This window comes from Dendropsophus ebraccatus, chromosome 6 (genome assembly GCF_027789765.1).
Source record: "Dendropsophus ebraccatus isolate aDenEbr1 chromosome 6, aDenEbr1.pat, whole genome shotgun sequence".
NCBI classification, from domain to species: domain Eukaryota; kingdom Metazoa; phylum Chordata; class Amphibia; order Anura; family Hylidae; genus Dendropsophus; species Dendropsophus ebraccatus.
In genome coordinates, this window is record NC_091459.1 from 61122348 (window position 1) to 61147649 (window position 25302).

The 25302-nt window shown below is 47.7% G+C and overlaps 1 protein-coding gene across 2 annotated transcripts in view; it reads left to right on the forward strand.

The window, feature by feature from the left end:
• The window catches only part of UST (uronyl 2-sulfotransferase), a 636424-nt gene that overhangs the window by 402556 nt on the left and 208566 nt on the right, over nucleotides 1-25302 (forward strand). For both annotated transcript variants that reach the window (XM_069973781.1, XM_069973782.1), the window contains exon 5: nucleotides 22206-22359. In XM_069973781.1, the coding sequence (XP_069829882.1) occupies nucleotides 22206-22359 (154 nt within the window). The remainder of the gene's footprint in view (nucleotides 1-22205; nucleotides 22360-25302) is intronic.

Here is a 25302-nt window from a genome sequence, read left to right on the forward strand (position 1 = left end):
CCTTTAAGAGTGAAACGGGTCCCTTTAAAAGCGACCTGGGTCCCTTTAAGCGCAACCCGGGTCCCTTTAAGAGCGAAATATGTCCTGTAAGAGAAAAATGGGTCCTTTTAAGATCTACCTGGGTCACTTTAAGAGCGACCTGGTTCCCTTTAAGAGCGACCTTGGTCCCTTTAAGAGCGACCTGGGTCCCTTTCAGAGAGAAATATGGCCCTGTAAGAGCAACATGGGTCCTTTTAAGAGCGACCTGGGTCACTTTAAGAGAAACCTGGGTCCCTTTAAGAGCGACCTGGGCCCCTTTAAGAGCGAAATGGGTGCCATTAAGAGCATCCTGGGTCCCTTAAAGTGCGCCCTGGGTCCCTTTAAGAGCCATCTGGGTCCCTTTAAGTGTGACCTGGGTCCCCTTAAGAGCCACCTGGGTCCCTTTAAGGGTGAAATATGTCCCTTTAAGAGTGAAATATGTCCCTTTAAGAGTGAAATGGGCCCCTTTAAGTGCTAACTGGATCCCTTTAAAAGCGAAATGGGTCCCTTTAGGAGCGAAATGGGTCCCTTTAAGAGTGACCTGGGTCCCTTTAAGAGCGACCTGGGTCCCTTTAGAATGAAATTGGTCCCTTTAAGAGCGACCTGGGTCCCTTTAAGAGCGACCTGGGTCCCTTTTAAGAGCGACCTGAGTCTCTTTAAGAGCGACCTGAGTCCTTTTAAGAGGGACTTGGGTTTCTTTAAGAGCTAAATGGGTCCCATTAAGAGCATCCTGGGTCCCTTTAAGAGCAAAATATGTCCCTTTAAGAGCGACCTGGGTCCCTTTAAGAGCGAAATATGTCCCTTTAAGAGCGACCTGGGTCCCTTTAAGAGCGACCTGGGTCCCTTTAAGAGCGAAATATGTCCCTTTAAGTGCGACCTGGGTCCCTTTAGAATGAAATTGGTCCCTTTAAGAGCGACCTGGGTCCCTTTAAGAGCGAAATGGGTGCCTTTAAAAGCGACCTGGGTCCCTTTAAGAGCGACCTGGGTCCCCTTAAGAGCAAAATGGGTCCCTTTAAGAGCGACCTTGGTCCCTTCAAGAGCGACCTGGGTCCCTTTAAGAGTGAAACGGGTCCCTTTAAGAGCAACCCGGGTCCTTTTAAGAGCGAAATATGTCCTGTAAGAGCAAAATGGGTCCTTTTAAGAGCGACCTGGTTCCCTTTAAGAGCGACCTTGGTCCCTTTAACAGTGACCTGGGTCCCTTTCAGAGCGAAATATGGCCCTGTAAGAGCAACATGGGTCCTTTTAAGAGCGACCTGGGTCACTTTAAGAGAAACCTGGGTCCCTTTAAGAGCGACCTGGGCCCCTTTAAGAGCGAAATGGGTGCCTGTAAGAGCAAAATGGGTCCTTTTAAGAGCGACCTAGGTCACTTTAAGAGCGACCTGGTTCCCTTTAAGAGCGACCTGGGTCCCTTTAAGAGCCACCTGGGTCCCTTTCAGAGCGAAATATGTCCCTTTAAGAGTGAAATATGTCCCTTTAAGAGTGAAATGGGCCCCTTTAAATGCGATCTGGATCCCTTTAAAAGCGAAATGGGTCCCTTTAGGGGCTAAATGGGTCCCTTTAAGAGCGACCTGGGTCCCTTTAAGAGCGACCTGGGTCCCTTTAGAATGAAATTGGTCCCTTTAAGAGCGACCTGGGTCCCTTTAAGAGCGACCTGGGTCCCTTTTAAGAGCGACCTGAGTCTCTTTAAGAGCGACCTGAGTCCTTTAAGAGGGACTGGTTCCTTTAAGAGCTAAATGGGTCCCTTTAAGAGCCAACCTGTGGTTCCCCTTAATCCTGTCCCTTCCCGACCTCTTCCCTTATAGGTCCCTTTAGAGCGACCTGGTCCCTTGACCTGGTCCCTTTAAAACCCCCTCCCTCCCCTTCCTTAAATTGTCCCTAAAGCGACCTGGTCCCTTTTGGCCCCGACCTTGGTCCCTTTTAGAGGGCCCTTTAAGAGACGCCCCCCCGACCTGGGTCCCTTTAAGAGCGACCTGGGTCCCTTAAGAGCAAAATATGTCCCTGTAAGAGCAATATGTGTCCCATTAAGAGCATCCTGGTTCCCTTTAAGAGCGAAATATGTCCCTTTAAGAGCGACCTGGGTCCCTTTAAGAGCGACCTGGGTCCCTTTAAGAGTGAAATATGTCCCTTTAAGTGCGACCTGGGTCCCTTTAGAATGAAATTGGTCCCTTTAAGAGCGACCTGGGTCCCTTTTAGAGCGAAATGGGTGCCTTTAAAAGCGACCTGGGTCCCTTTAAGAGCGACCTGGGTCCCCTTAAGAGCAAAATGGGTCCCTTTAAGAGCGACCTTGGTCCCTTCAAGAGCGACCTGGGTCCCTTTAAGAGTGAAACGGGTCCCTTTAAGAGCGACCTGGGTCCCTTTAAGAGCAACCTGGGTCCCTTTCAGAGCGAAATATGTCCCTGTAAGAGCAATATGTGTCCTTTTAAGAGCTACCTGGGTCACTTTAAGAGCGACCTGGTTCCCTTTAAGAGCGACCTGGGTCCCTTTAAGAGCGACCTGGGTCCCTTTCAGAGCGAAATATGGCCCTGTAAGAGCAAAATGGGTTCTTTTAAGAGCGACCTGGGTCACTTTAAGAGAAACCTGGGCCCCTTTAAGAGCGAAATGGGTGCCTTTAAAAGCGACCTGGGTCCCTTTAAGAGCAACCCGGGTCCCTGTAAGAGCCAAATGGGTCCTTTTAAGAGCGACCTGGGTCCCTTTAAGAGCGAAATGGGTCCCTTTAACCCTTTGAGGACCAGGCCCAAAATGACCCAGTGGACCGCGCAAATTTTGATCTTAGTGCTTTCGTTTTTACCTCCTCCCCTTCTAAGAGCTCTAGCACTCTCAGTTTTCTATCTACAGGCCATGTAAGTGCTTGTTTTTTACAGGAATAGTTGTTCTGTGTAATGGCGTCATTCATTTTACCATAACATGTATGATGGAATTCCAAATATATTATTTATGAAGATATAAATAGGTGAAATCGTAAGAAAGAATGCAATATGGTAACGTTTGGGGGGTTCCTGTGTCTATGTAATGCACTATATGGTAACAGCGACATGACACTATTATTCTATAGGTCAGTCCGAACACAACCATATGCAGGTTACACAGATTCTCTAATGTTATATATATATTTTTTTTATGAAATCCTTTTTTTTGGCAATTAAATATTAATAAAATTGGCCTATTGTGACGCTTATAACGGTTTTATTTTTTCACCTATGGGGCTGTATGGGGTGTCATTTTTTCCGCCATGATCTCTAGTTTTTATTAATACCATATTTGTGAAGATCGGACGTTTTGATCACTTTTTATTGATTTTTTTTAATATATAATGTAACATAAAATCGGTAATCTGCGCACTTTTTCCCCTCTTTTCGTGTACGCCGTTCACCGTTCGCAATGACGCTTGTTATATTTTAATAGATCGGACAATTACGCACGCTACGGTATATTATATGTTTATCTATTTATTTATTTTTATATGTTTTATTTATATAATGGGAAAGGGGGTGATTTAGACTTTTATTGGGGGAGGGGTTTTGGGGTAGTGTGTTAGTGTTTTGAACTTTTTTTTTTTACACTTTTGAAGTCCCTTTGGGGGACTTGTACATACATTAGTTTGATTTATACACTGATGAATGCTATGCCATAGGCATAGCATTGATCAGTGTTATCGGCGCTCTGCTCATTGAGCCTGCCTGTGCAGGCTCAGTGTAGCAGATCGCCGATCGGACCGCACGGAGGCAGGTAAGAGACCTCCGGCAGTCCGTTTCAACGATCGGGACCCCCGCAGTCACACTGCGGGGGTCCCGATCGGTAAGTGACAGGGGACTCCCCCTGTCACTTACACTTAAACGCTGCGGTCGCGCCGCGATCGCGGCGTTTAAGGGGTTAATGACACGCGGCAGCGCAATCGCTGCAGCGTGTCATTACCGGTGAGGTCCCGGCTGCTCACTGCAGCCGGCCCCCACCTCCTATGAAGCGCGCTCCGCTCCGGAGCGCGCTTCATAGCGGGAATACCACCCATGACGTAAGGTTACGTCATGGGTCGTCTGGGGACAGACTTCCATGACGTAACCCTACGTCCAGGGTCGTCTAGGGGTTAAGAGCGACTTGGGTCCCTTTAAGAACAACCTGGGTCCCTTTAAGAGCAACCCGGGTCCCTTTAAGAGCGAAATATGTCCCTGTAAGAGCAAAATGGGTCCTTTTAAGAGCTACCTGGGTCACTTTAAGAGCGACTTGGTTCCCTTTAACCCCTTAACGACATTGGGCGTAAATTTGCGCCCTGATGCCGTAAGGGAGTTCAGAGCGGGGCCGCGCGGCGACCCCGCTATGAACCGCGGCGGTCCCGGGTGCCACTTGTAGCCCGAGACCGCTGGTATTAGCGGGCACGGTCCGATCGCCGTGCCCGCTAATACAGTAATCACATGCAGCTGTCAAACATGACAGCTGCATCCGATTACTGGACGCAGCGTCATCCCTGGTGTCTAGTGGGGAGATCGCTCCTCCGGGATGTTATTCCGGAGGAGCGATCTCCGTAACTGAAACCGGCCGGGGACTGCTCCAAGATGGCGCCGTCCCCGGCTCGGCACTCCTTTGTTTCCGGCTGCAGCAGCCGAAAGCAAACGAGTGCCGATCTCATGGATCTCTGCAGCATATCTATGCTGCAGAGATCTCAATGAGAGATCAAAGCACTTATACTAGAAGTCCCCCAGGGGGGCTTCTAGTATAAGTGTAAAAGTAAAAAAAAAAGTGTCATTATTAGTAAAAAGCCCCCTCCCCTAATAAAAGTCTGAATCACCCGCCTTTTCCCAGATTATGAATAAAAGTACATAAATAAATAAATAAATAACTTAACATGTTTGCTATCGCCGCATGCGTAATTGCCCAAACTATTAATTAATCCCATTCCTGATCTCGCACGGTAAACGGCGTCAGCGCAAAAAAATCCCAAAGTGCAAAAATTGACACCTCTCACAGCCCCATAGACCAAAGGATAAAAGCGTTATAAGCCTGGGAATGGAGCGGTTTTAAGTGACGTATATTTGTTGACAATGGTTTAAATTTTTTACAGGCCATCAGATACAAATATACTTGTATTAACAAGTTATACATGTTATATATCGTTTTAATCGTAACGACTTGAGGAACATATATAACAAGTCAGTTTTACCCCAGGGCGAATGGCGTAAAAACACATTTCCCCCAAATAAACAAAATGCGTTTTTTTTTTTCAATTTCACCACACTTTGCATTTTTTTCTGGTTTCGCAGTGTACTTTATGCAAAAATTCAGCCTGTCATTGCAAAGTACAATTAGTGACGCAAAAAATAAGGGCTCATGTGGGTCTCTAGGTGGAAAAATGCAAGTGCCATGGCCTTTTAAGCACAAGGAGGAAAAACCAAAAACACAAAAATCGAAATTGGCTCTGTCATTAAGGGGTTAAGAGCGACCTGGGTCCCTTTAAGATCGAAATATGTCCCTGTAAGAGCAAAATGGGTCCTTTTAAGAGCGACCTGGGTCACTTAAAGAGCGATCAGGGTCTCTCTAAGAGTGAAATATGTCCCTTTAAGAGCGACCTGGGTCCCTATAAGTGCGACCTGGGTCCCTTTCACAGCAACCTGGGTCCCTTTAAGAGCGAAATGGGTCCCTTTCACAGCAACCTTGGTCCTTTTAAGAGCGACCTGGGTCCCTTTAAGAGCTAAATATGTCCCTTTAAGAGCGACCTGGGTCCCTTTAAGAGCGACCTGGGTCCATTTAAGAGCGAAATGGGTCCTTTTAAGAGCAAAATGGGTCCTTTTAAGAGCGAAATATGTCCCTTTTAGAGCAAAATGGGTCCCTTTAAGAGCGAAATATGTCCCTCTAGGAGCAAAATGGGTCCCTTTAAAAGCGACCTGGGTCCCTTTAACAGCGACCTTGGTCCCTTTAAGAGCGACCTGGGTCCTTTTAAGAGTGACCTTGGTCCCTTTAAGAGGGACCTGGGTCACTTTAAGAGCACCTGAGTCCCTTTTAGAGCAAAATGGGTCCCTTTAAGAGCGAAATATGTCCCTCTAGGAGCAAAATGGGTCCCTTTAAGAGCGACCTGGGTCCCTTTAAGAGCGACATGGGTCCTTTTAAGAGCGACCTTGGTCCCTTTAAGAGCGACCTGGGTCCCTTTAAGAGCTAAATGGGTCCCTTTCATAGCGACCTGGGTCCTTTTAAGAGCAAAATGGGTCCCTTTAAGAGCGAAATATGTCCCTTTTTGAGCAAAATGGGTCCCTTTAAGAGCGAAATATGTCCCTCTAGGAGCAAAATGGGTCCCTTTAAAAGCGACCTGGGTCCCTTTAACAGCGACCTTGGTCCCTTTAAGAGCGACCTGGGTCCTTTTAAGAGCGACCTTGGTCCCTTTAAGAGGGACCTGGGTCCCTTTAAGAGTGACCTGGGTCCCTTTAAGAGAGACCTGGGTCACTTTAAGAGCACCTGAGTCCCTTTTAGAGCAAAATGGGTCCCTTTAAGAGCGAAATATGTCCCTCTAGTAGCAAAATGGGTCCCTTTAAGAGCGACCTGGGTCCCTTTAAGAGCGACCTGGGTCCTTTTAAGAGCGACCTTGGTCCCTTTAAGAGCGACCTTGGTCCCTTAAAGAGCGAAATGGGTCCCTTTAAGTGTGATCTGGGTCCCTATAAGTGCGACCTGGGTCCCTTTAAGAGCGAAATGGGTCCCTTTCACAGCGACCTGGGTCCTTTTAAGAGCAAAATGGGTCCCTTTAAGAGCGAAATATGTCCCTTTTCGAGCAAAATGGGTCCCTTTAAGAGCGAAATATGTCCCTCTAGGAGCAAAATGGGTCCCTTTAAGAGCGACCTGGGTCCCTTTAACAGCGACCTTGGTCCCTTTCGAAGCAACCTGGGTCTCTTTAAGAGCGAAATGGGTCCCTTTTACAGCGACCTGGGTCCTTTTAAGAGCAAAATGGGTCCTTTTAAGAGCGAAATATGTCCCTTTTAGAGCAAAATGGGTCCCTTTAAGAGCGAAATATGTCCCTCTAGGAGCAAAATGGGTCCCTTTAAAAGCGACCTGGGTCCCTTTAACAGCGACCTTGGTCCCTTTAAGAGCGACCTGGGTCCTTTTAAGAGCGACCTTGGTCCCTTTAAGAGGGACCTGGGTCCCTTTAAGAGTGACCTGGGTCCCTTTAAGAGTGACCTGGGTCCCTTTAAGAGAGACCTGGGTCACTTTAAGAGCACCTGAGTCCCTTTTAGAGCAAAATGGGTCCCTTTAAGAGCAAAATATGTCCCTATAGGAGCAAAATGGGTCCCTTTAAGAGCGACCTGGGTCCCTTTAAGAGCGATCTGGGTCCTTTTAAGAGCGACCTTGGTCCCTTTAAGAGCGAAATGGGTCCCTTTAAGTGTGATCTGGGTCCCTATAAGTGCGACCTGGGTCCCTTTAAGAGCGAAATGGGTCCCTTTCACAGCGACCTGGGTCCTTTTAAGAGCAAAATGGGTCCCTTTAAGAGCGAAATATGTCCCTTTTCGAGCAAAATGGGTCTCTTTAAGAGCGAAATATGTCCCTCTAGGAGCAAAATGGGTCCCTTTAAGAGCGACCTGGGTCCCTTTAACAGCGACCTTGGTCCCTTTAGGAGCGACCTGGGTCCCTTTAAGAGAGACCTGGGTCCCTTTAAGAGCACCTGAGTCCCTTTAAGAGCTACCTGGGTCCCTTTAAGAGCGATCTGGGTTCCTTTATGTGCGACCTGGGTCCCTTTAAGAGCGACCTGGGTCCCTTTAAGAATGAAATGGGTCCCTTTAAGAGCGACCTGGGTCCTTTTAAGAGCGACCTGGGTCCTTTTAAGAGCAAAATGGGTCAATTTAAGAGCAAAATGGGCCCCTTTAAGTGCGATCTGGGTCCCTATAAGTGCGACCTGGGTCCCTTTCACAGCAATCTGGGTCCCTTTAAGAGCGAAATGGGTCCCTTTCACAGCGACCTTGGTCCTTTTAAGAGCGACCTGGGTCCCTTTAAGAGCGAAATATGTCCCTTTAAGAGCGACCTGGGTCCCTTTAAAAGCGACCTGGGTCCATTTAAGAGCGAAATGGGTCCCTTTAAGTGTGATCTGGGTCCCTATAAGTGCGACCTGGGTCCCTTTCACAGCAACCTGGGTCCCTTTAAGAGCGAAATGGGTCCCTTTCACAGCGACCTGCGTCCTTTTAAGAGCAAAATGGGTCCCTTTAAGAGCGAAATATGTCCTTTTTAGAGCAAAATGGGTCCCTTTAAGAGCGAAATATGTCCCTCTAGGAGCAAAATGGGTCCCTTTAAGAGCGACCTGGGTCCCTTTAACAGCGACCTTGGTCCCTTTAAAAGCGACCTGGGTCCTTTTAAGAGCGACCTTGGTCCCTTTAAGAGCAACCTGGGTCCCTTTAAGAGAGACCTGGGTCACTTTAAGAGCACCTGGGTCCCTTTAAGAGCTACCTGGGTCCCTTTAAGAGCGACCTTGGTTCCTTTAAGAATGAAATGGGTCCCTTTAAGAGCAACCTGGGTCCCTTTAAGGGCGACCTGGGTCCTTTTAAGAGCAAAATGGGTCCATTTAAAAGCAAAATGGGCCCCTTTAAGTGTGATCTGGGTCCCTTTAAGAGTGACCTGGGTCCCTTTAAAAGCGAAATGGGTCCCTTTAAGAGCGAAGTGGGTCGCTTTAAGAGCGAAATGGGACCCTTTAAGAGCGAAGTGGGTCCCTTTAAGAGCGAAGTAGGTCCCTTTTAGAGCGACCTGGGTCCTTTTAAGAGCGACCTAGGTCCCTTTAAGTGCAATCTGGGTCCCTTTAATAATGAAATTGGTCCCTTTAAGAGCGACCTTGGTCCCTTTAAGAGTAAAATATGTCCCTTTAAGAGCGACCTGGGTCCCTTAAAGAGCGATCTGGGTCCCTTTAAGAGCGAAATGTGTCCCTTTAAGAGCGACCTGGGTCCCATTAAGAGCGACCTGGGTCCCTTTAAGAGCGACCTGGGTCCCTTTAAGAGCGACCTGAGTCCCTTTAAGAGCGACCTGAGTCCTTTTAAGAGGGACTTGGGTTTCTTTAAGAGCAAAATGGGTCTCATTAAGAGCATCCTGGGTCCCTTAAAGAGCGCCCTGGGTCCCTTTAAGAGCCATCTGGGTCCCTTTAAGTGCGAACTGGGTCCCTTTAAGAGCCACCTGGGTTCCTTTTAGGGTAAAATATGTCCCTTTAAGAGTGAGATGGGCCCCTTTAAGTGCAATCTGGATCCCTTCAAAAGCGAAATGGGTCCCTTTAGGAGCGAAATGGGTCCCTTTAAGAGTGACCTGGGTCCCTTTAAGAGCGACCTGGGTCCCTTTAAGAGCGACCTGGGTCCCTTTAAGAGCGACCTAGGACCCTTTAAGTGCGACCTGGGTCCCTTTAGAATGAAATTGGTCCCTTTAAGAGCGACCTGGGTCCCTTTAAGAGCGACCTGGGTCCCTTTAAGAGCGACCTAGGTCCCTTTAAGAGCGACCTGAGTCTCTTTAAGAGCGACCTGAGTCCTTTTAAGAGGGACTTGGGTTTCTTTAAGAGCAAAATGGGTCCCGTTAAGAGCATCCTGGGTCCCTTTAAGAGCGAAATATGTCCCTTTAAGAGCGACCTGGGTTCCTTTAAGAGCGACCTGGGTCCCTTTAAGAGCGAAATATGTCCCTTTAAGAGCGACCTGGGTCCCTTTAAGAGCGACCTGGGTCCCTTTAAGAGCGAAATATGTCCCTTTAAGAGCGGCCTAGGTCCCTTTAAGTGCGACCTGGGTCCCTTTAGAATGAAATTGGTCCCTTTAAGAGCGACCTGGGTCCCTTTAAGAGCGACCTGGGTCCCTTTAACAGCGACCTGGGTCCCTTTAAGAGCCAAATGGGTCCATTTAACAGCGAAATGAGTCATTTTAAGTGCGATCTGGGTCCCTTTAAAAGCGAAATGGGTCTCTTTAAGAGCAGCCGGGGTCCCATTACGAGCGACCGGGGTCCCTTTAAGAGCGACCTGAGTCCCTTTAAGAGCAACCTTGGTCCCTTTAAGAGCGAAATGGGTCCCTTTAAGAGCAAAATGGGTCCCATTAAGAGCACCTGGGTCCTTTTAAGAGCGACCTGGGTCCCTTTAAGAGCGATCTGGGTCCCTTTAAGTTCGACCTGGGTCCCTTTAAGAGGGAAATATGTCCCTTTAAAAGCGACCTGGGTCCCTTTAAGAGCAAACTGGGTCCATTTAAGAGCGAAATGGGTCCCTTTAAGTGCGACCTGGGTCCCTTTTATGGTGAAATATGTCCCTTTAAGAGTGAAATGGGCCCCTTTAAGTGCAATCTGGATCCCTTTAAAAGCGAAATGGGTCCCTTTAGGAGCGAAATGGGTCCCTTTAAGAGTGACCTGGGTCCCTTTAAGAGCGACCTGGGTCCCTTTAAGAGCGACCTGGGTCTCTTTAAGAGCGACCTAGGTCCTTTTAAGTGCGACCTGGGTCCCTTTAGAATGAAATTGGTCCCTTTAAGAGCGACCTGGGTCCCTTTAAGAGCGACCTGGGTCCCTTTAAGAGCGACCTGGGTCCCTTTAAGAGCGACCTGGGTCCTTTTAAGAGCGACCTGAGTCTCTTTAAGAGCGACCTGAGTCCTTTTAAGAGGGATTTGGGTTTCTTTAAGAGCAAAATGGGTCCCATTTAGAGCATCCTGGGTCCCTTTAAGAGCGAAATATGTCCCTTTAAGAGCGACCTGGGTCCCTTTAAGAGCGACCTGGGTCCCTTTAAGAGCGAAATATGTCCCTTTAAGAGCGACCTGGGTCCCTTTAAGAGCAACCTTGGTCCCTTTAAGAGCGAAATGGGTCCCTTTAAGAGCAAAATGGGTCCCATTAAGAGCACCTGGGTCCTTTTAAGAGCGACCTGGGTCCCTTTAAGAGCGATCTGGGTCCCTTTAAGTTCGACCTGGGTCCCTTTAAGAGGGAAATATGTCCCTTTAAAAGCGACCTGGGTCCCTTTAAGAGCAAACTGGGTCCATTTAAGAGCGAAATGGGTCCCTTTAAGTGCGACCTGGGTCCCTTTTATGGTGAAATATGTCCCTTTAAGAGTGAAATGGGCCCCTTTAAGTGCAATCTGGATCCCTTTAAAAGCGAAATGGGTCCCTTTAGGAGCGAAATGGGTCCCTTTAAGAGTGACCTGGGTCCCTTTAAGAGCGACCTGGGTCCCTTTAAGAGCGACCTGGGTCTCTTTAAGAGCGACCTAGGTCCTTTTAAGTGCGACCTGGGTCCCTTTAGAATGAAATTGGTCTTTTTAAGAGCGACCTGGGTCCCTTTAAGAGCGACCTGGGTCCCTTTAAGAGCGACCTGGGTCCCTTTAAGAGCGACCTGGGTCCTTTTAAGAGCGACCTGAGTCTCTTTAAGAGCGACCTGAGTCCTTTTAAGAGGGACTTGGGTTTCTTTAAGAGCAAAATGGGTCCCATTTAGAGCATCCTGGGTCCCTTTAAGAGCGAAATATGTCCCTTTAAGAGCGACCTGGGTTCCTTTAAGAGCGACCTGGGTCCCTTTAAGAGCGAAATATGTCCCTTTAAGAGCGACCTGGGTCCCTTTAAGAGCGACCTGGGTCCCTTTAAGAGCGAAATATGTCCCTTTAAGAGCGACCTAGGTCCCTTTAAGTGCGACCTGGGTCCCTTTAGAATGAAATTGGTCCCTTTAAGAGCGACCTGGGTCCCTTTAAGAGCGACCTGGGTCCCTTTAAGAGCGAAATATGTCCCTTTAAGAGCGACCTGGGTCCCTTTAACAGCGACCTTGGTCCTTTTAAGAGCCAAATGGGTCCATTTAAGAGCGAAATGAGTCATTTTAAGTGCGATCTGGGTCCCTTTAAAAGCGAAATGGGTCTCTTTAAGAGCAGCCGGGGTCCCATTAAGAGCGACCTGGGTCCCTTTAAGAGCGACCTGAGTCCCTTTAAGAGCAACCTTGGTCCCTTTAAGAGCGAAATGGGTCCCTTTAAGAGCAAAATGGGTCCCATTAAGAGCACCTGGGTCCCTTTAAGAGCGACCTGGGTCCCTTTAAAGGACAACTCCGGCGGGACCCCCCCCAAAAAAAAAAACACAGACACACACAGACACCATACTCACCATCCCTCCGGTGGCGATCGCCACTCCATTCGCCCGCCGTCCGCCTCACCGTCACCTGCGTCCGCCGTCCAGTGATGTCTACTTCTTCCGGGTCCATGAGAGAGAAAAGGCTGCCAGCGCGCTTGCGCACCGGCAGCCTTTTCATTGGCTGGAGCGCATCACATGGCTTCCAGCAAGCTCAGCCAATCAGGGCTGAGCAAGCTGGAAGCCATGTGATGCGCTCCAGCCAATGAAAAGCCTGCTGGTGCGCATGTGCACCAGCAGCCTTTTCTCTCCCATTCACTCTCAATGAAGACGCCGAGGAGGAAGAAGACCCGGACCGCGCCCAGCTCTGACATCACCCGACACCAGAGAAGAGGACCGTGACGACCGTAATAGGTAATGTATATATTCTTTAACTTCCGGGGTGGGGGGTCGGGGGTCGGAAAGTGGGGGAAGGGGGCCAGACCGGGTATTTAACCACATTACAAAGTTATATAACTTTGTAATGTGTGTTAAATAAGCCAAAAAAAAATTTCGCCGGAGTTGTCCTTTAAGAGCCATCTGGGTCCCTTTAAGTTAGACCTGGGTCCCTTTAAGAGGGAAATATGTCCCTTTAAAAGCGACCTGGGTCCCTTTAAGAGCAAACTGGGTCCATTTAAGAGCGAAATGGGTCCCTTTAAGTGCGACCTGGGTCAGTTTAAGAATTAAATTGGTCCCTTTAAGAGCGACCTGGGTCCCTTCAAGAGTGAAATAGGTCTCTTTAAAAGCAAAATGGGTCCCTTTAAGAGCAAAATGGGTCCTATTAACCTCTTAAGGAAGCATGACGTACCCGTACGTCATGCGCCCGTAAGAGGTGTTCAGAGGTGAATCGCCACGGTTCCGTGTGCCGCTTGTAGCCCGGGACAGCTGCATCTGATTACTGTATTAGCGAGCACAACGATTGGACTGTGCCCGCTAATACAGTAATCAGATGCAGCTGGTGTCTAGTGGGTGAGATCGCTCCTCCGGGATGTTGTCCCGGAGGAGCGATCTTCGTGACTGATGCCGGTCGGGGACCGCTCCAAGATGGCGCCGTCCCCGGCTAGGCACTCGTTTGTTTCCGCCTGCAGCAGCCGAAAGCAAACAAGTGCCGATCTCATTGATCTTTGCTGTATAACTATACAGTAGTGATGTCACGATACCAGAATTTTGAGTTCGATACCGATACCAACTTTTTTTTTTCAATGCTCGATACCAATTTGATGCTTAAAAAATTATATTTAAGAAAAAAAAAAAACTAAGAATAGAAATGACTCCCCCCCCCCCCCCCTCCCCCAGGTTCAGGTCAGTACGAACCAATTTATGTTCCCTAATTTTATTACTTTAAAAATAAAGTCCCCATTATTTAAAATAAATAAAACTTGCCCAACTCTGACTCTGTGATCTGTAGTTTTATTTAGTACCATCTTTTTATGGGGTACTGAATTGGGTGGTTTCTGCACTTGCTCGGTTTACCGTGCGTGATCAGGAAAGTGACAGGTAGTATGGACAATAACACTTCAGCTGCCAGGGATGGGGATTGTAGTCATGTAACACACAACTGCTATCAGGTGGGAGGATGGGGGTTGTAGTCATGTAACACACAACTGCTATCGGGGAGGATGGGGGTTGTAGTCATGTAACACTTTAACAATCAGAGGGTGATGGGGGTTGTAGCCATATAACAGACACCAGCCAGCAGGGGGGATGATGGGGGTTGTAGCCATATAACAGACACCAGCCAGCAGGGGGGATGATGGGGGTTGTAGCCATATAACACACACCAGCCAGCAGGGGGGATAATGGGGGTTGTAGCCATATAACACACCAGCCAGCAGGGGGGGATGATGGGGGTTGTAGCCATATAATACACACCAGCCAGCAGGGGGGATGATGGGGGTTGTAGCCATATAACAGACACCAGCCAGCAGGGGGGATGATGGGGGTTGTAGCCATATAGCACACACCAGCCAGCAGGGGGGATGATGGGGGTTGTAGCCATATAACACACACCAGCCAGCAGGGGGGATGATGGGGGTTGTAGCCATATAACACACCAGCCAGCAGTGGGGATGATGGGGGTTGTAGTCATATAACACACACCAGCCAGCAGGGGAGATGATGGGGGTTGTAGCCATATAACACACACCAGCCAGCAGGGGGGATGATGGGGGTTGTAGCCATATAACACACCAGCCAGCAGGGGGGATGATGGGGGTTGTAGCCATATAACACACCAGCCAGCAGGGGGGATGATGGGGGTTGTAGCCATATAATACACACCAGCCAGCAGGGGGGATGATGGGGGTTGTAGCCATATAACACACCAACCAGCAGGGGGGATGATGGGGGTTGTAGCCATATAACACACCAGCCAGCAGGGGGGATGATGGGGGTTGTAGCCATATAACACACACCAGCCAGCAGGGGGGGATGATGGGGGTTGTAGCCATATAACACACACCAGCCAGCAGGGGGGATGATGGGGGTTGTAGCCATATAACACACCAGCCAGCAGGGGGGATGATGGGGGCTGTAGCCATATAACACACACGAGCCAGCAGGGGGGATGATGGGGGTTGTAGCCATATAACACACACCAGCTAGCAGGGGGGATGATGGGGGCTGTAGTTTTACTATTTCTGGTGTCAGGGCATGCTTACCGGTGACCTGGATTTGTCTGTGATCTGCAGGTTACAGCCCCCCTCCCCCTCCCAGTCAGAGTCAGGCGGACTGTAAACCCCCCACATTGTGTCTGCTCCGGAGTCTCCTGCCGGCCCCGGCCTCCCGCCTCCTCACACTCCTGCCGCCCCCACCACCTCATAGTCCGGTGCAGATGTAGTGGCTGCATCTCCTGCCGACCCCTGCTCCAGCCTTCTCCTCTCCCGGACATCGCTCTCCCTCTCCAGCCCGTGACCCTGCTCTGCCCGCAGTCATTAGCAGCGGGGGTCTGCTACACACAGTAGCCGACCCCCGCTGTATATGGAGCGGGCTCAGGAGGGGGGTAATGCCGCTGTCAGTGTGACAGCGGCATCTATATAGTTACATAGCCGGCACTAGCAATAGCTATGTGCCGGCTATTTGAATTTGGCGCCGACGGGGGAAGAGGGTGCGCGCTGAGGAGGTGACAGGTGGGAGCAGGGGGCGGCACACAGAGAACACGGCCAGCGCTCATATAGCTGCCGGCCGTGTTCTCTGCGCTATACTTTATGTTAAACTGCATAATAGCGCAGTTTAACATAAAGTTTCGATACCAGGAAATCCTGGCATCGAACTGTTTTTCGGCCCGGAATATCGATAGTAGTATCGATATTTCGGTGCATCGTGCAACACTACTATACAGCAAAGATCTCAATGAGAGATCAAAGTGTATATACTAGAAGTCCCCCAGGGGGAATAACCCTAGCCCCAGGGGGGCTTCTAGTATAAGTGTAAAAAAATAAAAAATAAATTTTTTTTGTTGTCAATAAAAAGCCCCCTCCCCTAATTAAAGTCTTAACCCCTTAGTGACCGCCGATACGGCTTTTTACGGCGGTCACTGAGGGTCCTTATTCTGCTGCCATCAGCTTTTTATGGCGATAGCAGAGAATAAGATTGCGGCTCCGGTAAGGCCCCCACCCCATCCCCCCAGCTACCGGAGGTAGCTGAAAGGTCGGGGCAGTGTGTGGGGTCCCTCACGGCTGGCCCCCGTGCCGGCGATTGCCGCTATTAACGTTATAGCGGCCTTTGGTAACGGGCATTGCCGGAGCCGCCGCCTTTCATCTCCCCCCGCCATGGATTCACGAGATTAAATAAGTGTCCATCAGACCCCAGATCAGACCCCCTAGTGCCCCGATAACTAACCCCCCTCCCCGCGGCGGCCATCAGATCCAAGATGGCTGCCGCAATTACTGTGAACAGACATAGTCTGTTCACAGTGATTGTAAATAAAAAATGAATGAAAGCATGGGCATTGATCGGGGACCCCCCTGTGGGGTCCCGGTACAAGCTATCAGCGGTATATACTTTATACCGCTGATCGCTTGTGCCATGTGCATCCCGCCACTTTTTATCCCCTGTCACCATAAATGATTGGTGACAGGGGATAAAAAGTGATGTATCAGTCCCCCCCCAAGTCGCCCCCCACCCCCCCAGTCATCCCCGCCCCCAGTCACCCTCCCTTCCCCATATACTCACCTGATCCAGGGAGGTCCTTCCTCCTCGGCATCCAGGCTGCTTCTGAAGTGCGCATGCGCTCCAGAACCAGCCAACTGTGAAAATTTTAAGTGACAGAGACCAATTTGGTGGGGGCGTGGCCTGCACTCGAGGAGACCAGACGTGTCCTGCTTGAGCTACGGCTTCCCGGGACTTTACAGGCGACTACACAGCTCTGTTTTTATCTATTTTCGGTTTGGAGTTCCCTGAAGGACCCCTCTACCCATCTGGATGTCCTCTACATCGAGAAAAGCTTCGGCGGCAGCTCGAAGAAAGGCTCAATCTTCTCTACCGACGACGGGGAGAAAACAAGATTGACGGACTGCTGGCGGGAGGCTCTGCTCACTGAGATGTTAGAGACATTGCGATCTCCTTCCCCTCCCGTACTTTCAGCTTGCAATCAGAGGCCTGGGGAGAGAGATAATGTTCCATCCCGCGCGGCCAAACGGAGATCCCGAAAAAACAAGAAGGTACATCTGAATCTCCATATTGATCAAGTCGGGACTTCTGATGAGCTGCATAACCACTTATGCCCGCCGGCAGGGTCTCCGCAGTCCGCTTTTCCTCCACCAACCGGAGAATCCCTGAATTCTTGCTCATCTTCCATCGCGGACCTTTCCTTATTGTTCTCAGAAGACGTGAGTATTCCGAGGGTTCTGGACTCAGATTTACCGTCCTTGACAATATCCTCCTCTACGGTTCCGGAGCCCCCTACACCACGGAGTGCCAATAAGACTGGGAATCTTTCCCCGATGGCTCCTGAATTCCATCATATGCTCCCCCGGACGCTGTAGCGACTGCTTTTGACTCTCCTCCTCTACCGGAAGCTTTTTCATCGTCCCCTGATTTATGCCCTTGTCCTTCCTTACCACCACATTCAGACGCATATGTTCCGACTTCTTTGATTCTACTTGAGGTCAAGAAGGACACTGATAGACAATTTGACTGTATGCCTCCATTACCTGTCCCCCTATTCAAGGACTGGCTTGTTTCGTTTAGAGACTCCTTATTGAGGGGAATGGACCGGTTCTTTTCCTCCCTGTCCTCCCCGGTGAGAGCGGTGGAGGACAGAGCCCTGTTGGCCGAACTCAAATTGAGCGAAACTATTGAGGCTCATAATGCTTTGTCGGAAGCGTGCAGGCGGTTGGAGGAGGAAACTCATTTATTGAGAACCAAGATTATGAGACAAGACGATTTTAACAGAAGGAATAATCTTAAATTCCGCAATATTCCGGAATCAGTTACTTCATCGGAGCTGCCTGCCTTTATTCAATCCCTACCTAATCCCTTCCCTGCCTAACATAATCAATCGGGACGCAGTTGTGGATTGGGTGAGAAGAATTCCTAAGCCTCAACATTTCCCTGCCTCATCACCCAGGGACACCATTGTGCGACTCCACTTTCTTCATGTAAAGTCTGCACTTTTGCAAATGTCGAGAGAGGGTACGAAGTTGCCTGAGCTATACCGGGACATTGAAGTATATACAGACCTCTCCCCGGAGACTTTACGTGCACGCAGGTCGTATGCTACTCTTACTAGGACTTTGCGAACCAATAACATCAAATATAAGTGGATTAACTCTGCTCAACTGATGATTGATCACGGGAACTCCAAATACCATGTTACAACAGTAGAAGATGGACAGAGACTACTCAGTACCTGGAACCTGGACTGAGTTTTCATCCGCGTGGACAATTTCTGGTCCCTTGTTAGGCTGGACTGTATACCCCCCATGCTACTTTCTTGCCGTGGATGCCCTTTGAGCGTCTCGGCACGCACTTTAAAGCTCTCTATTTGCCACTTTTCAGAGCTGTTCGCTTTATTTAACCTGCGCTTGCATCCCAGAGATGAATGTTCTTCTGCATTAGCTAGCGTACCGCTTAGTGTACTCTTCATTTTCTTGCTACATTAGTCAGCTATGTTTTAGCTTACTTCTACACACTGGGATGCAAATCTATAGCTATATAAGTATTTCTCTGTTGCGTAGCCATGTTTTCCAGTTATCACAATTTAGCGTTTTCTATGCTACAGTACTTGCCTCTTGCCTGTTTTGCTATCGTAGCATATGCTAATTATGTGTTGTTTTATATGCTTACATCAGCCTTTGTAAAATTTTTGAAAAAACTTGCCAATAAAAATTATTGAAACAGAGACCAATTTGGTCTGTCACTGAACTATGATTACTGTGATAGAAAATATCACAGTAATCATAGTAATAAAGTGAAAATGAATGTGTAAAAGTACAAAAAGTGAAAAGCATACAAAAAAATAAAACACACACTTTTTATTATAGTAATAATTGCAGTTTACTCACAAATTACCCCTAACCACCCCAGATTACCTGTAACCACCGCAGGTTGCCCGTAACTGCCCCAGGTTCCCTGTAACTGCCCCAGGTTGTTTGTAACTGCCCCAGGTTGCCCGTAACCGCCCCAGGTTGCCCATAACCCCCCCAGATTACCCATAACCACCCCAGGTTGCCCGTAACCGCCCCAGGTTGCTCGTAATCACGCCAGATTACATGTAACCACCAGGCGTTGACCGTAACCACCCTAAATTGCCAGTGACCCCCTCAGGTTGCCCGTAATCACCCCAGATTACATGCAGCCCCCCAGATTGCATGCAACCACCGCACGTGGCCTCTGACCACCGCACGTGGCCTCTGACCACCGCACGTCGCCACTGACCACCGCACGTCGCCTCTGACCACCGCACGTTGCCACTGACCACCACACGTCGATACTGACCACCGCACGTCGATACTGACCACCGCACGTTGCCTCTAACCACCCCAAATTGCCAATGACCCCCTCCAGATTGCCGTAACCACGCCAGATTACAGGTACCCACCCCAGATTACCTATAAGCACTTCAGTTTATCCGTAACCACCCCAGATTGTCGGTAACCACCCCAGATTGTTCGTAACCACCCCATGTTGCCCGTAACCACCCCAGATATCCTGCAACCACCCCACATAGCCCGTAACCACCCCATGTTGCCCGTAACCACCCCACTTTTCCCGTAACCACAGCAGGTTGCCTGTAACCACCCTAGATTGTCTTTAACACAGCAGGTTGTCCGTATCCACCCCACGTTGCCTGTAACCACCCCTCGTTGCCCGTAATAACCACACCTTGCCTCTAACCACCCCAGGTTGCCGTAACCACAGCAGGTTGCCCGTGACCACCCCATGTTGACCGTAACCACCCCAGGTTGTCCGTATCCACCCCTGGTTGCCCGTAACCACCCCACGTTGCCCATAACCACCCCACGTTTCCCGTAACCACAGCAGGTTGCCTGTAACCACCCTAGATTGTCTGTAACACAGCAGGTTGTCCGTATCCACCCCACGTTGCCTGTAACCACCCAACGTTGCCCGTAACAACCACACCTTGCCTCTAATCACCCCAGGTTGCCGTAACCACAGCAGGTTGCACGTGACCACCCCATGTTGACCGTAACCACCCCAGGGTGCCCGTAACCACCTTTAGATTACCCGTAACCACCCCAGGTTGCCCGTAACCACCTCCAGATTACCCGTAACCACCCCAGGTTGCCCATAACCATTACCTGTAATCTAATTTTTTTTATTTTATTTTAGTAACTGCGCTATTCTAATAACTATTACTAGCTGCGTTTTTGCTCCAGCAAATTGGCGCTCCTTTCCTTCTGAGCCCTGCTGTGTTCCCATACAGTGGTTAATGCCCACATATGGGGTACTGTTCTACTCAGGAGAACCTGCGTTACAGATTTTGGGGTACATTTTTTTCTCCTGTTCCTTGTGAAATTTAGATGTTTCATTTTGATGTTGTTTCAGAAAGGCATAAACGAAGAGGGGGGGGGGGGGTGAAACACGGGATTCTCTCAGTTCTGAGCTGCTGCTTTTTGCTGAAGACCAGAAAACTGTTTGAGCTGTTCTCACCGACTTCCCCTCCTTCCCCCTTCTTTCTGAGATGGCTGATGTACAAGTCCCTGACAGGCTGCAACTTTGTAGCTTTTTTTCATGCTGGGAGGTCAAGTTGCTCCTGGCATTACAAAGAAGCTACAATGTTGCAGATAAAGACAGTCAGGGACTTGCTTACATCAGCTGTCTCAGAAGGGAGCGGTAGGAAGGGGAGATGTAGAGAATAGCTGACACAAAGTTTTTGTGTCTTGAGCAGAAAATAGCAGCTTAGAAAATGGGGGAAGGAGACTGAATAGATAGTATCAAGTGTGGAGTGAATTGTTAGTCTCACCATACCCCTTTAAGGGAGTCAGTTACAGGATACATTTAGGGTATAATTACCTGTCAATAACATGCTGCAGGATTCCTGATCACTTTTCCTGATAGGTAGAGGAGAAATACTTACCTCCATCCTGTCAGATCGGTGATCTTCTCATAGAGTCTGCCCTCAGACAGACTATACGTTCAGAGCACTGATAATACTGATCAATGCTATGCAATGGCATAACATTGATTGGTATATGCAATATCATGATTGCATGTATAAGATCCCTAGTTAAACTTATAAAGTGTCTTTAAAAAAAAAAAAAAAAAAAACCTTTTTAAAAATATAAGAAAAAAAACCTTCCCCCAGTAAAAGTTTAAATTACCCCATTCCCTTTATACAAATAAAAATATGTAGAAAAAAATATATTTGGTATTAAAGCATGCAGAATTGTCTGATCTAGTAAACTATAACAATATTGTTCCCGAAAGGCGTAAATGTAAACAAAATTTCTTTTACACCAATATGGTACCAATAAAATGTATAGATCATGGTGCAAAAAAATTACCCCCATCCACCTGGTTCCAAGTGGAAAAACAAGATAATAAGAAAGGAATTACCTAAGGACAGACCAGATGCAGCAGTGGTCTTTTTCTGCTGACAATCTTCTATGTTTCTATAAAATTGGTTGCACCAGAACTTTTTAGGCGCTTCATAGCAGAGGGGTGAATAGATGCACATGACAATTTTCAGGTCCACCCCTCCCCACCCCTCTATCAAAAAAAAAAATTATATAATAATAATACATCATTTTCTTTTTTTCACTTCATCAACTTAGGGCCCTATTCCACCGGACGATTAGCGTTCAGATTATCGTTAAATCGTTCGAATCTAAACGATAATCGTTCGGTTGAAATGCAGTTAACGATTAACGACCGAACGAGAAATCGTTGATCGCTTTATAAGACCTGGACCTATTTTTATCGTTGCTCGTTCGCAAAACGTTCGCATTGAATAAGACATCGTTCGGTCGTTCACAGTAGATACGAACGCAATAGCGAAGAAATAGCGAAGAAAAAACTATCGCAAATGCGATCATAAGTATTGATTATCGTTCCATGGAAATGAGTGAACGTTTTCAGGTCTTTCGCAATAGCGGTCGTTTGAGATTGTTGATCATTAACGATTATGCAAACGATAATCGTCCGGTGGAATAGGGCCCTTAGATTGTTTTGTGCAGATAAAAGAAAAAAAAACATTTGAACACAGGTAACAAATTGTGTAAAAAGTCAAGGGGGATGTAAACCACTAAATATAGGCTATGTCTACACATACTATTATGGTTAGTTTTTCAGTCAGTATGTCTGTCAGTATTTGTAGCCAAAATCAGGGTTGGAGCAGTGAAAAACTATAATGGAAAGATGTGCACAGTTTATTTGTTTAAAAAAAAAAAAATACTAATACTAAGTAAAATACTATGGGGGAGATTTACTGGTGTAAGGTAGAATTGTCTTAGTTGCCCCTAGCAACCAATCAGATTCCACCTTTTATTTTTCAAAGAATCTGTGAGAAATGAAAAGTGGAATCTGGTTCCACTTTACACCAGTTTGATAAATCTCCCCCTTTTGTGTGAACATAGCCATAATGTGTTTTTTGCCTCAAGAGTAAGGTTATGATGTGTTACATAGCTGTTTGTGGTATTATTTCTGTTAGTGCTGTGGTGAAAACTCAATTTATATAGTATTTTTTTACAGATTTGGTGCAGAGCAGCCAGTGTATATCAACATAATTAGAGACCCGGTCAATAGATTTCTCTCCAATTACTTTTTTCGCCGATTTGGAGACTGGAGAGGCGAGCAAAATCACATGATCCGTACCCCTGGCATGAAAGAAGAGGAAAGGTACTTGGTAAGTGTTTGCATAAACTTTGTTACAAAGCACAGATATAGACAGCCAATCATGGCCTGTCTCAAATTATACCCAAGTATTGCTCAAATATTAACAGTAAGTGCCTCACACGTAACGGATTCACAGCAGATTTCACTCTGCGAGTTTGCAATGAAATCCGATGTAAATCCATGTAGTGTGAAGTTTGATGGGGTGACATACCCGCAGCAGAATTTTCATTGCGCTGCAAGTATGTAACCCGGCCCCTTTGACCCCCTGCAGCCCTCGGCCCAGAGCATACATTACCTGCTCGGCACAGCGGCTATGTGTGAGGCTCCCGTCAGTGCCCATCAGCCAAGAAATAGAGCTCAAAGATAAATAGATTCACCCCCCCCCCACACACACTGTTGTTTGATAAACACTATGTCTCATAGGCAAAGCAAACTGATTTATTTCTCCATATGATTTTATTACATATCCTCTTTACCCGGGACCAATACTTCCTATCCAGTCACACTGGACTATTTGCTAGTATAGAATTTGAGACAAAATAACCATTTTTATCAATCTCATTCTTGTAGCGACACTCAGGGGGAGTTCGTTCCATATCATCAGTTTATTTTGACGTTTCTCTAGTAGTGAGACCAAATTTAATTTAGGATATTGCTCCACCTGCAGGGATATCTCCACTCCCAAATATTTAATCTTATTGTGTACAGTAAACATTGGTGCTAATCTTATCTGCCTCCTCAAAGAACATAATTAATGACTTGTTCCAGTTTATACCAAATCCACTAAAGTACCCAAAGATCTCAATTACATTACCCTTTTTACTGAAACATGAACGTAAGACAGAAATAACATTATGTTATCAGCAAAAAGGGATATTTTTCCAGTTCTATCTTTATATTCTAACCCTTGTATTAATGTGTCTCTCCCAATAATTTCTGAGAGTGGTTCTAGTGCAGTTGCAAATAAGAAAGGAGAGAGGGGGCAGCCATGTCTTGTCCCTCTTGATAAGGGGCCTATACCACAGAGCGATAAGTCCAATTATAGACAATGGAGACAATGATCAGCCGATGATCGTTTATTTAGGTGCAAACATAAAATCATCGGGCACTGACCCGGCTACGTGGAATAGCGGTGCGCGGTGGGCGACTGACAATTTAAAAACATCATTTGACCTATCCAGGCTGCAGGTCTTCTTCTGCGCTCCTTCTCCCGGTCCTGCAGGCAGCAGCAGCTTCGGTGCTGCCTGTCTTAGCTGACAGACCGCTCAGCCAATCACTGGCCCGGACCGACTGGCCAGTGATTGGCTGAGAAGTCTGTCAGCTCAGACAGGCCACTCCGAAGCTGCTACCGTGCGGGACTGGTAGCAGGAGCGCAGGAGAAGACCTGCAGCTTGGATAGGTAAAGTATGATGTTTAAACAAGCACAAGCCAAAAAGACAGAAATGGCTGCACATCGCACCCATGGCTGACACGAAAGCTTATTCAGCTACATTTAAAACCAACATCAGAAGTTAGTATATAATTTGGCCAAACCATATTGCCTCATGTACCACTTGCAGGTCTTCTGATACACTGACTGACACGGTACAGAGTTAGTGTAGGGACCCGTGTGAACCAGGATTCCTGCACGTTTGGTACACGGGCCGTATTTGTTTGATCAAATTGTATACCAAATTCCTGGTGTTTGTTTTTAAAGTAGCTTAGCCATAGGTGTGAGGTGCAGCTGCACTCCTCTCTCCATTTCACCATTTTGTAATTCTACCTTTCTCAGCAGTTGGCACTCCCCTTCATAAGACCCACGTGACCCAAATTAGCAGAACACACCTGTGCTTACACGTCAGTACCTCCATGTTTTCCCATTCTGTCTGCAGCAGTGTGGTGAGTGTAATACCATATTCATACTTGTGTTATTTGGGGGCAGCCTTCTCCGCCGGCGGTGCCGGCAGGGCCTGTGTGGGGAGTTTTGGGTTTGGTCCTGTGACAGTGGGGTTGCAGGGCCATTCCATGGCCTCACTTCCCAGCCTTTGCACGATTTGCGGGGGAGGCGGTCGCTGACTGACACGGTACAGAGTTAGTGTAGGGACCCGTGTGAACCAGGATACCTGCACGTGGTACACGGGGCGTATTGGTTTGATCAAATTGTATACCAAATTCCTGGTGTTTGTTTTTAAAGTAGCTTAGAGGCTTTAGTATCAGCCATAGGTGTGAGGTGCAGCTGAACTCTTCTCTCCATTTCACATGATGTTTAAACAAGGGCTGCAAGGACATTGATAACGATGTCCCTGCAGCCCTCACTAAACGATTTTTGGGCCGTGGAATAGGCCCAGTAAACTAGCGCCAAATTAGCAGATTGGCGCTCGTTTACATTGTTGATCGCGCCCCCATCGGCCTGTGGAATAGGACCCTAAGAGTCCATTTACACAGAAAGATTATCTGACAGATTATCTGCCAAAGATTTGAAGCCAAAGCCAGGAATGGATTTGAAAAGAGGAGAAATCTAAGGCTTTCCTTTATGACCTTAACTCTGTTTATAGTCTGTTTCTGGCTTTGGCTTTAAATCTCTGTCAGATAATCTTTCTGTGTAAATGGACCCTTAGTTAAGAGTCAGATAATTTACCATTAATCAATACCCTTGCCCATGGTTGTTTATAAAGCAATCGTAGCAAACCAACAATCATAGCCATCTCACCGAAACCCATCTTACTAAGAACTGGCCACAGGTAGGTCCACTCAACGCTTTCTAACAGGTTATAGTTAAATTTAAAGACAATGGGGGAGATTTAGCAAACATGGTGTAAAGTGAAACTGGCTCAGTTGCCCCTAGCAACCAATCAGATTCCACCTTTCATTCCTCACAGACTCTTTGGAAAATGAAAGGTGGAATCTGATTGGTTGCTAGGGGCAACTGAGCCAGTTTCACTTTAGACCATGTTTGATAAATCTCCCCCAATAC